The following is a 12963-nucleotide window of genomic DNA, read 5'->3' on the forward strand; positions in this document are numbered from 1 at the left end:
AGTTTCCTTATGCCCCCAATCCCTACCTCTGCATCACAGATCGCAGCCCCAGTCCCTGCCCTGAGATGTGAAGGAGCAGAAGGCTCAAGGTAGCTCTGTCTGCATCTAGCAAGTGCATCAGAAAGATTCTTCCCACCCCTAGTGTCCTGGGACCAGCTGCTCCTCCTTTCGACCTTTCTGTAACTGAGTGGACAGCGAGACACTTTCTGACGTAAAAGGAGGATTGTATGTGCAGAAAGCAGCGCTCAATCACACACAGTCACAACTCACCTAGTCACAGCACAGAGCACGCCTGCCGCACACCCAGGCGCTTGCCCACTGCAGGCTCACGCCCTGCTCTGCCCAGGTGACATTCCCTCACTGAGACCTCGGGGCGGACCGCGGAGCAGTGGCAATTCCGTGAGCCCTGATAGCTGGCTTGGCCTGGAGAAGACGCGGTTCTGAGCTCCCCTGAGCTGAACCCGGAGCAGGAGTCAAGCTGAGAGACCCACGCCCTAACTTCGAGGTCGAGATCAGGCATCGGAACTCGAACTGGAGCAAGTAGAACCCAGCGGCCCCAGCCCGGGTGACAAATGGCTGTCCTGGGAGCCCAAGGGAGGTGGCGGGAGGGAGTGAATGGCGGTCCTCCCAGCCAATGGGAGCGCGGGCCTTCTCAGGCCGGCCGGGCTCCTGCAGCCTCGGCGAGGCGTGGGCGGGGTCCCCGGTTGCAGCAGTCGCTCGCGCCCTCGGGCGGGCGAGGCAGGCGGCTGCCGCACACACGAGCAGGTGAGGGGGGCCGGGGCCGTGCCCAAGAAGTGGGGGGTCGGGAGGGCCGAACCGAGGATGGGGTGCTTGGTTCTGGGACCCAGAGCTACCCCAGGGGAGTTAGCCCTGGTTTGCACGGGATGTTGTGGGGCTCTCGCCAGCAGGTCTTTCCCCCAAGCCTGTGAGAGATTCACGCAACCTCTTTAGACTGGAGAATAGAGGGGACGGAGGGGATAGTAGCCTGGAGCCTGGCGATCTCTGAGGACCGGGAAATCTCTGGGGTCTTTGGCTGCAGCTGTCCCAGGTCCTGCAGCCCTGCCCTTGATGCCTGAGAACCGCGGCTGGACCCTACCCACGTACACAGGAAAGGTGTGCAGTGAACTGTCCTGGCCCCAATTTCTCTCACACCGCTTGAAGCCCCAGGGCCCGCAAGAAGCCCATCTCCACTCTCTCAACCTCTACTGAAGATTGGGGACTGAGTAGATGACTCAGCTCAGAGTAGGAGTGAGTGTTGAATGAGAGGTTCCCATTAGCCTTGTGTGAATAGCTCCAGAAGTCCACGATGGTGCCTGGACTGTGCAATTCTCTGGCCAGGGGTAGGAGAGGTGAGGGGCTTTAGGCATGGGAGGGTAGGATGCTCAAATCAGGGGGAAGGGTGGAAAGTCTGGGGGACAGCATTCACACCCCTGACACCACCCCCTTCCTGCGCAGGCCTGGAGCTCACACTTCGGAGAGGCAGCAGAGGTGGGGGGATCCTGGTCACTGGGACCCCCAGTCCTGCACAGAAAGCTCATGGAGCCCTGAGCTCGCCGGGCCCTCCACTCAAGGGCTAGCAGGTTCCTTATGGACCTGTAGTCTAGGCGCCATGGCGCACGGTTTCTCAGTGGGCTTTGACCCACTGGGTCTCGGAGACCTAAGCTCAGGCTCTCTGAGCTCCCTCTCCTCCCGAGGCCACCTGGGAAGCGACTCGGGCTCCGCAACGCGATACCTGCTGAGGAAGCAACAGCGGCTGCTGAATGGGCCCCCCCGCGGAATCCGAGCCTCATCGCCCATGGGCCGCGTCATCCTCATCAACTCCCCCATCGAAGGTGCGGGCGGTGCCCAGCCACTAGCCTGGAACGGAGGGTGGGGGGAGGGGAAATATAGCACTAAGTAAGCAGAGCCAGTGTGGGTGGAGGAACTCAAGAGATGGGAGTCTTTGGGATGGGGTAGGAAGGGCCCTCTGGGAGCCCATACACTGTTTCTCATCTATCTTTTTTTCCCCTTCATGCCAAACTTTTAGGGCTCCAGGATTATAGAGAGGTCAGAGGTGGAATGGGGCATAGCAGCAGGAAAAGGTGTGTGTGTGTGTGTGTGTGTGTGTGTGTGTGAGAGAGAGAGAGAGAGAGAGAGAGAGAGAGAGAGAGAGAGAGAGAGAGAGAGAGAGAGATGCTAGCTCCCAACTGAGCTAGGCAGAGTATTGAATTGGCCCCTTCATCCCATGGACTCTCCCTTTCTCCAAACCTGTTTGTGTATGCCTTTGAGGGGTGAGCAGGATGGAGGACATCCTCTATCAACTAGCCTATTGAGTGACCAGCTCTGTGCTGAGCTATGAAGAGCCAGTGCCCAGTTAGGCAGACAGAATGAAAGGCTTCACCTGCAGAAGTAGGGAAATAAAGATAGTGCAGCCAATCCTTAGAAGAGGAGGAAGAAGAGGGTGAAGGGTCAGGGAGGGGGCCCCAGGGCTGGGCCCTGACGGAGGGGAGACCTAAGCTTAATAGATGCTTAATGTCTTTTCATTGCACACCGATTCTGTACCAGCCCTCATTAGGTCCTGTAAGGGACCCAGCGAGAAACAAGGCTCAATCTTCACCTTCAGAAATTTACAGTGTAGCAGGACTTAGAGACAGGGATGAGAATAGCTGGTGATGGGGTGGAGGTATCACAGACAAAGAATGAAAATGGAAAGCATGGAGCATGATGGGGCTGGCACTTAGGAGACAGCCTGGCTGCAGTGACAGGTGTGAGGCGACAAAGAACAGGTGAGCAAAGCAGGACCTTGAATGGCAGTGGAGAAGTGGGGCCCCCTGGGCTTTCTCTGGGCAGGACCAGATAAATATCTCCAGCTCCCATCCTGTGTGTCAGCCAGCAGAGCACCCCTGGCTGAATCCCAGACTGTCCTTTTCAGACCCTGCTCCTCCCCTCTAACCCAGCTGGGCATCTCTGCTCCAGGTCAGGGGTGAAGCGTGTTGCTCAGGCAGCAGGCTTTCCTCCACCAGTGGCCCACTCAGCCTCCCCCTCAGGTGAGCAGCAAGGCACTGCTCATGGAACAGAAAGAAGTCCCCAGAGGAGCTATGACACACGAGGGGGGAGGAGAACACTACAGCACTGCCCTTGTAAGTCCCATTGTATTACAGAACTGTGCTATAGCTCCCCTTCACACACCAGACACACCATGCCCAAGGGGCATTGCTCTGACCTGCTGGCCCCTAGCCTGTCTGGGCTGTTGAGCCTCTGAGCTCAGCATCTTCCTGTCTGCCTGAGTACAAATATCTCCCAACTTACATAGCTTGGAACCCCTCCCCTGGGTTCTTATTTAGACCACTCGGGCCTAAAGTAACTGATAAGGGAGATACAGTGGGAAGAGTTACACTGCCATGCACATCACCCCCATAAGTTCCCACCAGCTCCGCAAACCCAGCTGGTCCCAGAGAAAATGCATTATCTTTAATCCAAACTAGCCTTTTCTCCTCTGTCTATCCTAGCTTATTCGTTTATCCATTTATTCTTTCATTTATTCAAAAACGACTTAGCAAATACCAAGCATCAAGCCACATACTAGGGATAGATTGGTGAAAAAGAATTGTAAAGTGCCTACCATAGTTGATCTTACAGCCTAGCGAAAAGAGATAGATAATAAATAATACACAAAAAGCAAATAATGAGAAAGGCCGGTAAGAATCTTGAAGGTACTAATTCAGATGATATGATAGAATAGAGTTCCTCAAACTTTAGAATATATCTGAATGGGCTACGGGGGGGGGGGGGGGGAGCATGTGACAGATTGCTGCATTCTATACCCAGGATATCTGATTCAGTGAGTCTGAGGTAAAGGCTGAGAATTCACATTTTTAATCATTTCCTGGGTGCTGCTGGTCTGGAGAGCATGCTTTGAGAACCACTCTAACAGAGAGGAGAGAAGGGACTTTCTTAGTTAGGGTAGCCCAGGTAGGCTTCTCTGAGAAAGTGGTGTGTGAGCAGGAGAGCCTGAAGAGTAGGAGCTGGCTTTACGAAGGTCTGGGCAAGAGTGTCACAGGCAGAGGGAACACTGAAAGGATTGGCCTGTGAAAAGAACAGGAAGGAGATCAGTGTGGCCAAAGCTCAGGGAAACCAAGGAGGGAGACCAGAGGTGAGGGGAGAGAGGTGAGCAGAGAAAAGTCCGTGGAGGGCCTTGTTGGACATGAGAGGAGTATGGGGTTCCTTCTAGAAGCAGGTGTGCGCATTGACGTTTTTAATCAGGGGAAAGGCAATCTATTATCAAAGCTGACTCTGGCCACTGTGTAGAGAATGGATTAAAGAAGGCAAGAGTGGAAGTGGGGAGAGAGTGAGGAGGCTGTGTAATGCCCTTGGTCGGTGGCCTGCGTTAGGGCAGTGGAGGTAGAAAAGGTTCCATCCTCAGATACCCCCAACTGGTAGGCTCAAACCCCCAGATTTGGCATCCACTAGCCGAGGGCCGTAGAGAGGCCCCAGAGATGGACTGAGCAGAAAAATGTTTGGGGGATCAGAGAGCAAAAGCCTCCTTGGTTGGGCTGCAAAGGTCCCAAAACCTGTGCACATAGAATTAGCTAGGAAGCCCCAAGATCGCCACGTCTCTGTTCTGTACCATCTCTGCCCACAGGCTTCCCTTGGGGATTTCTTCCTTACTTGCCCTGGTCATGCACTGTAACATGATTTCTCTTAGATCAAATAGAAGTCTCTCTCTCTCTCTCTCTCTCTCTCTCTCTCGCTCTCTCGCTCTCTCGCTCTCTCGCTCTCTCGCTGTGTGTGTGTGTGTGTGTGTGTGTGTGTGTGTGTGTGTGTGATTTCTTCTGGAGTAAGCCTTGCTCAAAAATCTCACCTTCTCACCTGGGACCCAACTTACCTCTCCAGTCTTCTCACTTCTCTCCAACCAGAAAGTTTCCTCACAGATCCAACTCTGAGCCTTTGCTCACTTCGTCCCTTCATTAGTATCTTCCTTTCCCCTCCACTCATCCAAATCCCACCCATCTTAGTCCTCCAAGAAAACTTCCCTGACAGCTCCAGCTCCTAGGGACCCCCCTTCCCTGACTTTCCCCAGCACAGATGGAGAGGACCACCCTGGGATCTGGGCACATATTACAACACGGGGTTGTTTAGGATTTCTCTCTTCATACAGTCAGGTAGCTCCTAGAGTCCTTACCTCCAGAATCCCAGAGTCTAAAAGACAGAAGGCACCTCAGGGATCCTTCCACAATATCCTAGACAGGGATTTACCAAGTGTCAGCTTGCATGCCTCCAAGGATGAGGAACTCACTTTCCCTCCTGGAAAACTCATGTCTGACAGCTGAAGGTTTTAGAAAGTTTTCTCTTGCTCAATTGGCCTCCATCTAACTCCACTACGTGGGCGTGGTTCTGCCTTTGGGTTGCATAGTCAAAAACATCTAATACCTTTTACAAAATAGCTCTTCAACTATTTGAAAATTGAGCTAATATATTCATTTCCACTGCAAGCTGAAGAGCCTACGCTCCCTCACCTGTGCCCCATAGGATGGAGTCTTGAACCTCTTTTCTGTCCATCTGACCCTCAGAGTACCAGGATTTTTAGGCATTTGGCCTATCCTGTGGGCATGGGAACTTAGTAAGCATTACACACACACCCACACACCCTTCTCTGTTATGAGCGATGGAGGAGAGGGTCTTCTGGCATGGAGTCCTGTCCTGCCTGCTCCTGCACTCTCACTGGCCCATGGTCTCAAAATCACCGACAGGGAACTCAGAAATTGGCTGCCCCCCCCTCCCATTTCGGTCACTATGTGCCGAATGGGTGCCTATGCCCAGCCACGCAGGTTTTGTAGGCCCCAAGTTAGGAACGAAGGGGCCTGCTGTGGCCCGAGTGGGCATGGGAGTCATGTCTGTGTCCCCACCCCTACAGCCAACAGTGACGAGAGTGACATCATCCACGCCGTCCGGGTGGAGAAGAGTCCAGCGGGAAGGCTGGGTTTCAGTGTGCGGGGCGGCTCTGAGCATGGCCTGGGCATCTTTGTCAGCAAGGTGGAGGAGGGGAGCAGTGCAGGTGAGCACAGCCCCCAGGGGTGAGGTCCTGGGGAACATATGGGACCCCACGTCAGTGGGGTACAGAAGTGCTGTTGTCAGGAATGGGAGGAAGGGCCCTCAACTTTGGTGGGTCTGATCTGATCGGGAGATGGGCTTCCCTCCCAGGGCAGAGTGGGCTACTGGACAGGTCCCTAGGCTAATAGGGGACACTCAGATCCTATCTGGGGATCCCCAATCTCAGGGAAGAAGTTTTATCCCAGGGAGCCTGATCTGATGAGGGCTCAGCCTCCTGCTGGGGACTTCTCCTGAGTGGCCCATGCAAGCCATCCTTCTTCCCTGGTGCAGAGCGGGCTGGCCTGTGTGTAGGGGACAAGATCACGGAGGTGAATGGGCTGAGCCTAGAAAGCACCACAATGGGCAGCGCCGTGAAGGTCCTGACAGGCAGCAGCCGCCTGCACATGATGGTGAGGCGCATGGGCCGTGTGCCGGGCATCAAATTCTCCAAGGAGAAGACCACATGGTGAGAAGGCCTGTCCTGCCTGCCCTGGCACGCTCACCCAAAGCCATGGCAGGAGAGGCCAAGGGCACAGAGCTCTGCATAGGCCTGGCTAGTATGGCTTCTGTTCCTCCCAGTCCCTGGGGCTGGAAACCAGGGATCCTAGGGCCTGACCTTGAGATAAAAAGAGGCCATTTCTGTCCCCACAGCTCTGCTATCCCAGACCCCAGTGGCCCTTTCCTCTACATTGCTGCTGCTGAATCTGGGATAGTTACGGCATCTCTCCCTCAGAGCTGGGCCTGGCACATTGTAGCCGCTCAATAACAAATGGAGACCAGATGGTTTCCCAGATTTGATTAATCTATGTCCCACTGATGGTCTCAGGTCTGGGAAGTCCCTCAAAGGCAACCCCGCCTTTCCCATGCAGTTGTGGGGGCTGCTGAGAGAAGGGAGTGGGTGGTGGCAGGTGAGCGTCCAGGCTGAGGGCCCCTGCTTGCTGCCCCAGGGTGGACGTGGTGAATCGACGGCTGGTAGTGGAGAAGTGCAGTTCAACACCGTCCGACAGCTGCTCAGAGGATGGTGTGAGACGCATTGTCCACCTCTACACGACTTCGGATGACTTCTGCCTGGGCTTCAATATCCGTGGGGGCAAGGAGTTTGGCCTGGGCATCTATGTGTCCAAGTGAGGGCTGGGTAGGGAATGAAATGGGGAGGGGAAAAGGTGGGGCCTGGGCTGGGACCTGGGGTTGGGTCAACATGTGAGGCTGGCCAACTCCATGTCCCAATGAGGGCCTAGGTCAGGGGTAGAATCTGCAGAGAGGGGCAGGGGTCACCAGGAGGAGCGCCCAAGAGTTTAACTGGAGTATCCCTGTATCCAAGTAAAGAGAATCTGGGATGGGGGGAGGGAGGGCAGGCCCGGGGACCCATCAGACTGCTGCCTGTCTGATCCCAGAGTGGACCATGGTGGGCTGGCCGAGGAGAATGGCATCAAGGTGGGAGACCAGGTCCTGGCGGCCAATGGTGTCAGGTTCGACGACATCAGCCACAGCCAGGCGGTGGAGGTGCTGAAGGGCCAAACGCACATCATGTTGACCATTAAGGTGGGCAGCACTGTGGGAGTCATGGAGAGGCCAGCCTGTAGAAAGGACTTCCTAGAGCCCTCTAGTATTTAATTTTGCCCGTCGCTCTACAGTGTAGGACTTTCCCACAGCCACATGAGAGGTCGGGCGGGCATTGTTCTCATCCCTATTTTGTAGAAGAAGAAACTGAGGCACAGAGAGGCAAAATAGCTGAGAAACCACAGTCACTTAACTCAGCTGGCCAGTAGCAGGGCCTGATTCCAAGCCTGCTTCCCCAGACACCTCAGGGAGTGCCCCTTCATCTGAGTGGTGGAGGCCTAGGATTAAAAGGAAACATGTCCTTCCCAGAAGGGTTGGGTGGTAGCTGTGGCTCTGAGCAGGGCCTAGGTGGTGGGCATCCTCAGGGTACAGAGTAAGAAAGGCGGGGCTAGGACCAGAGATTGAGTTTCAGGGGAAGTGGCTGGATCCATTATTCATGTGGGTCTCACACTTGCCTGAGGATCAGGTCCTTCTCACTGTGGCTCCTGGAGGAGGTGACGCCTCACTCTCCCTACTGCCTCATCCTGGCCCCTGCTCCACCCTTCTTCTCCCTTCTTCAAGCCTTTACCTATTTCACCATGCAATTCCTCCTCCACCATTCCCTGCCCCACACTGCCTCTATTTCACGCCTTTCCCACATCCCATTTCTCCCTTTCCTTCCTCTCAAATTTTCCCAAACACTCCTCCTCACTCCCACTCTGCCCCTCATTTATTCATTCATTTATTCATCCATTCAATTTTTTTAAGCACCTACTATATGACAGCCACAATGCCAGGTACTGAGGTTGCAACAGGGAACAAAACAAGGTCTCTGCTACTAGAGGGAGACAGACAAATAAACTAGATACATGCAAATTGTGACAAAAGCTATAAGGAAATTAATAGAGAGATGGGATGGGGTCATTTAAGAAGGCCCTTTTAGCTGGGTCCAGGTGGGGGTGGTCAGAACAGGCCTCTCTGAGGAAATGACACCTTGAAAAGGGAGAAGGAGCTAGCTATGAAAAGAGCTGAAGGAAATGAACCTAAGCAGAAGGAAAAGCAAGTGTAAAGGCCTTGAGGTATAGAGGAATTTGGTACATTCAGAAATAAAGTGGTCTGTGTGGTGAGAGCATAATGAACTTGGAGGAGAGTGATGAGGTTGAAAAGTTTACTCCCATCACTCCCCATTCTTACCCTCCCTTCTCACCCACCACCATGTTCTCCTCTGCCCACTGTGCCCTCCTCAGGAGACAGGCCGGTATCCTGCCTACAAGGAGATGGTTTCTGAATACTGTTGGCTGGACCGACGTAAGTGACTCAGGCCCCTAAAGTGGGAGAGAAAGGGCTGAGGCCCAATGGTGGGGCCAGAATCTCTGAAGAATAAATGGCCAAGGGCACTAAGACCTTATTGGAACTTTCACACTGCCCAGAGCTGTTTCTGGGCTCCCCTCTGAGAAACTGCAGTTTCTGTTATAGGCTTGCCTAGAGTCTGGAGTCCCAGGGGGTGGATGGCGGGAAAATGACCTGCCCAAGGTCTCAGCAAGGCAGGATGCTGGGCAACCAGGTCCCCAGACCTCGTGTTTCCAACCTTGGCTGCTGCCAGATGCTCCCCAAACCCCCGAGCCCAGGGGAGGTCTGCAAGCCTGGCAGGGCCCTGAAGCAACCCCACCAGACCCCCAAGACACTCCTGCCTTCCCCAATGCCTGCAGTGAGCAACGGGGTGCTGCAGCAGCTGTCCCAGGCCTCTGAGAGCAGCTCCAGTGTCTCCTCATACGCGTCCAGTGCTCCCTACAGCTCAGCTGAGGGCTCCAGCTCTTTGCCCTCAGACCGCATGGATGTCTGCCTGGGGCCTGAGGAGCAGGGCAGCCGTGGCCCAGGCTGGGGGCGGGCAGACACAGCCATGCAGACAGAGCCCGACACAGGGGGCTGCGTGGAGACCTGGTGCAGCGTGCGGCCCACGGTCATCCTCAGGGACACAGCCATCCGCTCCAATGGACCCCCGCCCGCCCGCCGCCTTGACTCTGCGCTCTCTGAGTCCCCCAAAACTGCTCTGCTGCTGGCCCTCAGCAGGCCCCGGCCCCCCATCACACGCTCCCAGAGTCACCTGACCTTGTGGGGTACGTAGGGGACTGGTGCTATTGCTCTCTCCATAGCCCCTGGTCCAAAACTTCCCTCACACCCTATCCTGTGTGCCAAACCTCCTTTTGCCCCAGGCTTTCACCCAGCCCCACCCCCAGTCCCAACCTGAGCCCCAGAATACACTCAGACCCTGCTCTGGGCCCCATTTTAAATTAATTCTGGGCCCCAAACCCACTCTTAGTTCCAGCCTCAGCTCCAGTCAGCTCTGTGCCCCAAACCAGAGCTAACCAATTCCCCTCATCATGGAGTTCCTAGGCCTGTACACACACACACACACATACCAGCCCTCATGGATTCCTCACATCCCTGTAGCTGTGGGATGGGGGAAGGGTGGAACGTTAGAGGAGGACCCCACCTCCCCACCGGGCTGCAGAGCCTGTCTGCCTCCTATTCTCCCTTCTCTCTGCCCCTCCCCACACCCCTGCCCCTTGTCCTTCCCTTCTGCCCACCCCTCCAGCCCCTCCCGGTGCTCCCTCGTGTCTGCAGAGGAGAAGAAGCAGCGGAAGAAGGAGAAGTCGGGGTCGTCTGGAGAGAAGGGTGCTCTGCAGCGCTCCAAGACGTTGATGAACCTCTTCTTCAAGGGAGGGCGGCAGGGGCGACTGGCAGGGGATGGGTGCAGAGAGGCCTGGACTCTGGAGAGTGGAAGCCCAGCCAAGCCCCGCCCTCGCCTGGACATGGAGAGAGGTAAGTGCTGGGTGGGTCAGACAGGGAGGATGGAGGAAAAGTCCACTTTGGCACCCAGCAGCTCTGGGATTCAATCCCTCTCTGCCTCTTGCTAGCTGTGAGTCACCACTCCACCCCCTGAGCCTCAGTTTCCTCATGAGTTAAATAGAAGTAATACCTATATCTTTAGGAGTAGTGAGGAATAAGTGAATTAGTGTATGTTCATCACACAGGACATTGTCTGACACATAGAAGGTGCTCAGAAAATGTAGTGGTCGTTGTTATACTGCTTCATCTCCCCATTTTACGGAAGGGAAAACAGTCACAGCATAGAAGGAAGTGGAAGAGCTTGGGTTCAATCCCTGTATTCTTGGCTCTGTCGGGAGGGAAGGGCACTTGTTTCCTAGATCATTTGGCTTCACCTACCCCCTCCAGAGCTCCACAGGCCCTACTCAGTTCTAGAACCATTCTCAAGTAAAGCCGTTTCTAGATCAGAGCCCAGGCAGAAGGGCAGACTTAACTCATGTCAAGGGCTTCCTAAGGATCCTCACGGAGGGCCTCCATCTCCCAAGTGAGGTTCAGAGACCGGACCAAGAGTGGATGAGTTAGGACTCTCTGGGTTGCCTATGATGGAAACTCAACCCAAACTAGCTTTACAAAGCAGTTCTTGGCTCAGCTACTGATCTAACCTGGGTCGAAATGTTTAAACAATCTCATCAGCCATTGGCCCCTCCTCCTCTTTTGGTTTCCTTTCCCCTGGTTGGCTTCATTATCATACAGGCTTTGCCCACTGAAGCTAAGATGGCCACCGTCACTTAGCAACACAGGGAAAAGAGAGGACTCCTTAAATAGCCCCAGCTGAAGTCCCAGGCTTTTACTGGCCCAGCTGGGATCACATGCCCAACAAATCACTGTGATGTGGGAGAGAGGGAGGCTACTTTCATGTCTGGCCTGGGTCACGTGCCTACCCTGGAGTACATGCAGTGAGAATGGGGGTCCCCAGGTGAAATCAGGGTTCTGTTTCCAGAAGAGAGAGTGGATGTTGGGTTGGCAAAAACAACTACGGGATGAGGAGCTGGGCCCTATCCCTCTCTGGGGTCTCAAGGTTACAGTGCCATGGTGAGACAATCCCTTCAAATCAGGGCAGGTCATTCCCCCTCCTTCAACCCATGTCTCTTTCCACAGCCCCAGGAGCCCTGCTCTCTCTTGATTCTCCTCCCACCTCTGGCCACTCCTCTTTCTCCTTCAAAGGCTCTTTTTCTCTTTGTCCCTTGAAGGTAGGTACTCCTCCAAACACTGTCCTTGGGGTTCTTGCCTCCATACATTTGCTTCCAAATGAATCTGCATAAGCAGATATCACTCAGGGTGTCATGCAGGGTCTCAGCTCCCACGCCCCACATAACAACACAGGATATGGTGAGGCCAAAAAGGAACACCCATGGAGCCATAGATAAGGGAATCATACCACTATAGTCTCACTGGTGGCCGGGTTGGAGATACAGGAAGCAGGAGCCACACGATCCGCAACCCGCCGTCCACTTCTCTGCCAACCAACCTCACTTGCTAGCTACAATCCGCCCTGCTAACTGCAATCCGCCCTGCTAACTGCAATCCACGCTTGCTAGCGTAGCCACGGCAGTTATATCAGTGGCTAATGGCTAACCGGTAATAGCTGATGGCCAACTAGTCACAGCTGATGGCCATCTACTACCCGAGCCAGCACCTTTCCATGTGAGGCCGAGAGCCTGGAAACTGCTCTCTGGGACTCTTTCCCCACAGCAGAACTCAGACTGCCCCTCTCTTGATCCCAAACCTTCACTGACTCCCCAGTGCCTATGAACAGAGTCCTTAGCTTGAGCACGACCTTCAATATCCTCATGGCCTGGCCTCTTGCCTCCCTATCCCACCTCCTTCCAGCCTGAACTCTCCATTCCAGCCAGTGATCCAGCCAATCCTGAGCCCCCGATCCCCTATTTTCAGATTGAGAACCAGGGCCTGCTGCTGAGCCTTTTTCTTCTTCTTAGCAGGGGGAGTGGGGCCCGTGCAGAAGTTTGTCACCTGGAGACTGAGACGCGGTAATTCATGCATCGCTTTACCGAGGCCTGGTTTACATGCTGATGGGGGTGCATGTTGGGGTGGTTGAAGTTTGGGCTAAACTCAGTTAGGGTCAAGCACGAGGGATCAGGTACATATTGGGGGCAACAAAAAGGAACTGGACTAAGTTTACTAGGAGAGTTGCAGACAGATATTGGGGGTGTACTTTTGAGGATTGGGAGCTTGAGTTTGAACTCTTAAAGACAGATTTGGGGACGTGAGTGAGCCTGTGCTAGAATTCCAGTGGAGACCAGACTAGCATAATGGTGCATGTTCAGGAGTCCTAGGGGCCACTGGGTCAGGACTTCATTAAGGAACAGACTGGTCTGTGTTGGGGAAGCTGAGGAAGACCATGGTGGGGAGCATCTGAGCTAGGCTGGGACTCTGTTGGGGGCACGTCAGCCTGTCCCAGGGTCTGACCCCCACTGAGGGAAGCCCCTGCCTCCTTCCCTGGTGGCT

General features: G+C 54.6%; 2 protein-coding genes across 3 annotated transcripts in view; one reads left to right on the forward strand and one right to left on the reverse strand.

Moving 5' to 3' along the window:
* SFXN3 (sideroflexin 3) overlaps positions 1–591 on the reverse strand; it is a 12407-nt gene extending 11816 nt beyond the window's left edge. Inside the window, exon 1 of one of the 2 annotated variants that reach the window (XM_081074456.1) lies at positions 271–591. The gene's annotated coding sequence lies outside the window, so the exon portion shown is untranslated. The remainder of the gene's footprint in view (positions 1–270) is intronic. The other variant, XM_081074452.1, reaches the window with a different exon arrangement.
* PDZD7 (PDZ domain containing 7) overlaps positions 592–12963 on the forward strand; it is an 18260-nt gene continuing 5888 nt past the window's right edge. The window contains 13 exon segments of the mRNA XM_081074445.1: positions 592–765; positions 1456–1832; positions 5894–6034; positions 6361–6535; positions 7017–7193; positions 7464–7611; positions 8856–8916; positions 9318–9725; positions 10234–10431; positions 11596–11632; positions 11634–11648; positions 11650–11687; positions 12435–12485. Coding sequence (XP_080930571.1) covers positions 635–765; positions 1456–1832; positions 5894–6034; positions 6361–6535; positions 7017–7193; positions 7464–7611; positions 8856–8916; positions 9318–9725; positions 10234–10431; positions 11596–11632; positions 11634–11648; positions 11650–11687; positions 12435–12485 — 1957 coding nt within the window. The 5' untranslated portion in view covers positions 592–634.

Source organism: Rhinolophus hipposideros (genome assembly GCF_964194185.1).
Source record: "Rhinolophus hipposideros genome assembly, chromosome: 15".
NCBI lineage: Eukaryota > Metazoa > Chordata > Mammalia > Chiroptera > Rhinolophidae > Rhinolophus > Rhinolophus hipposideros.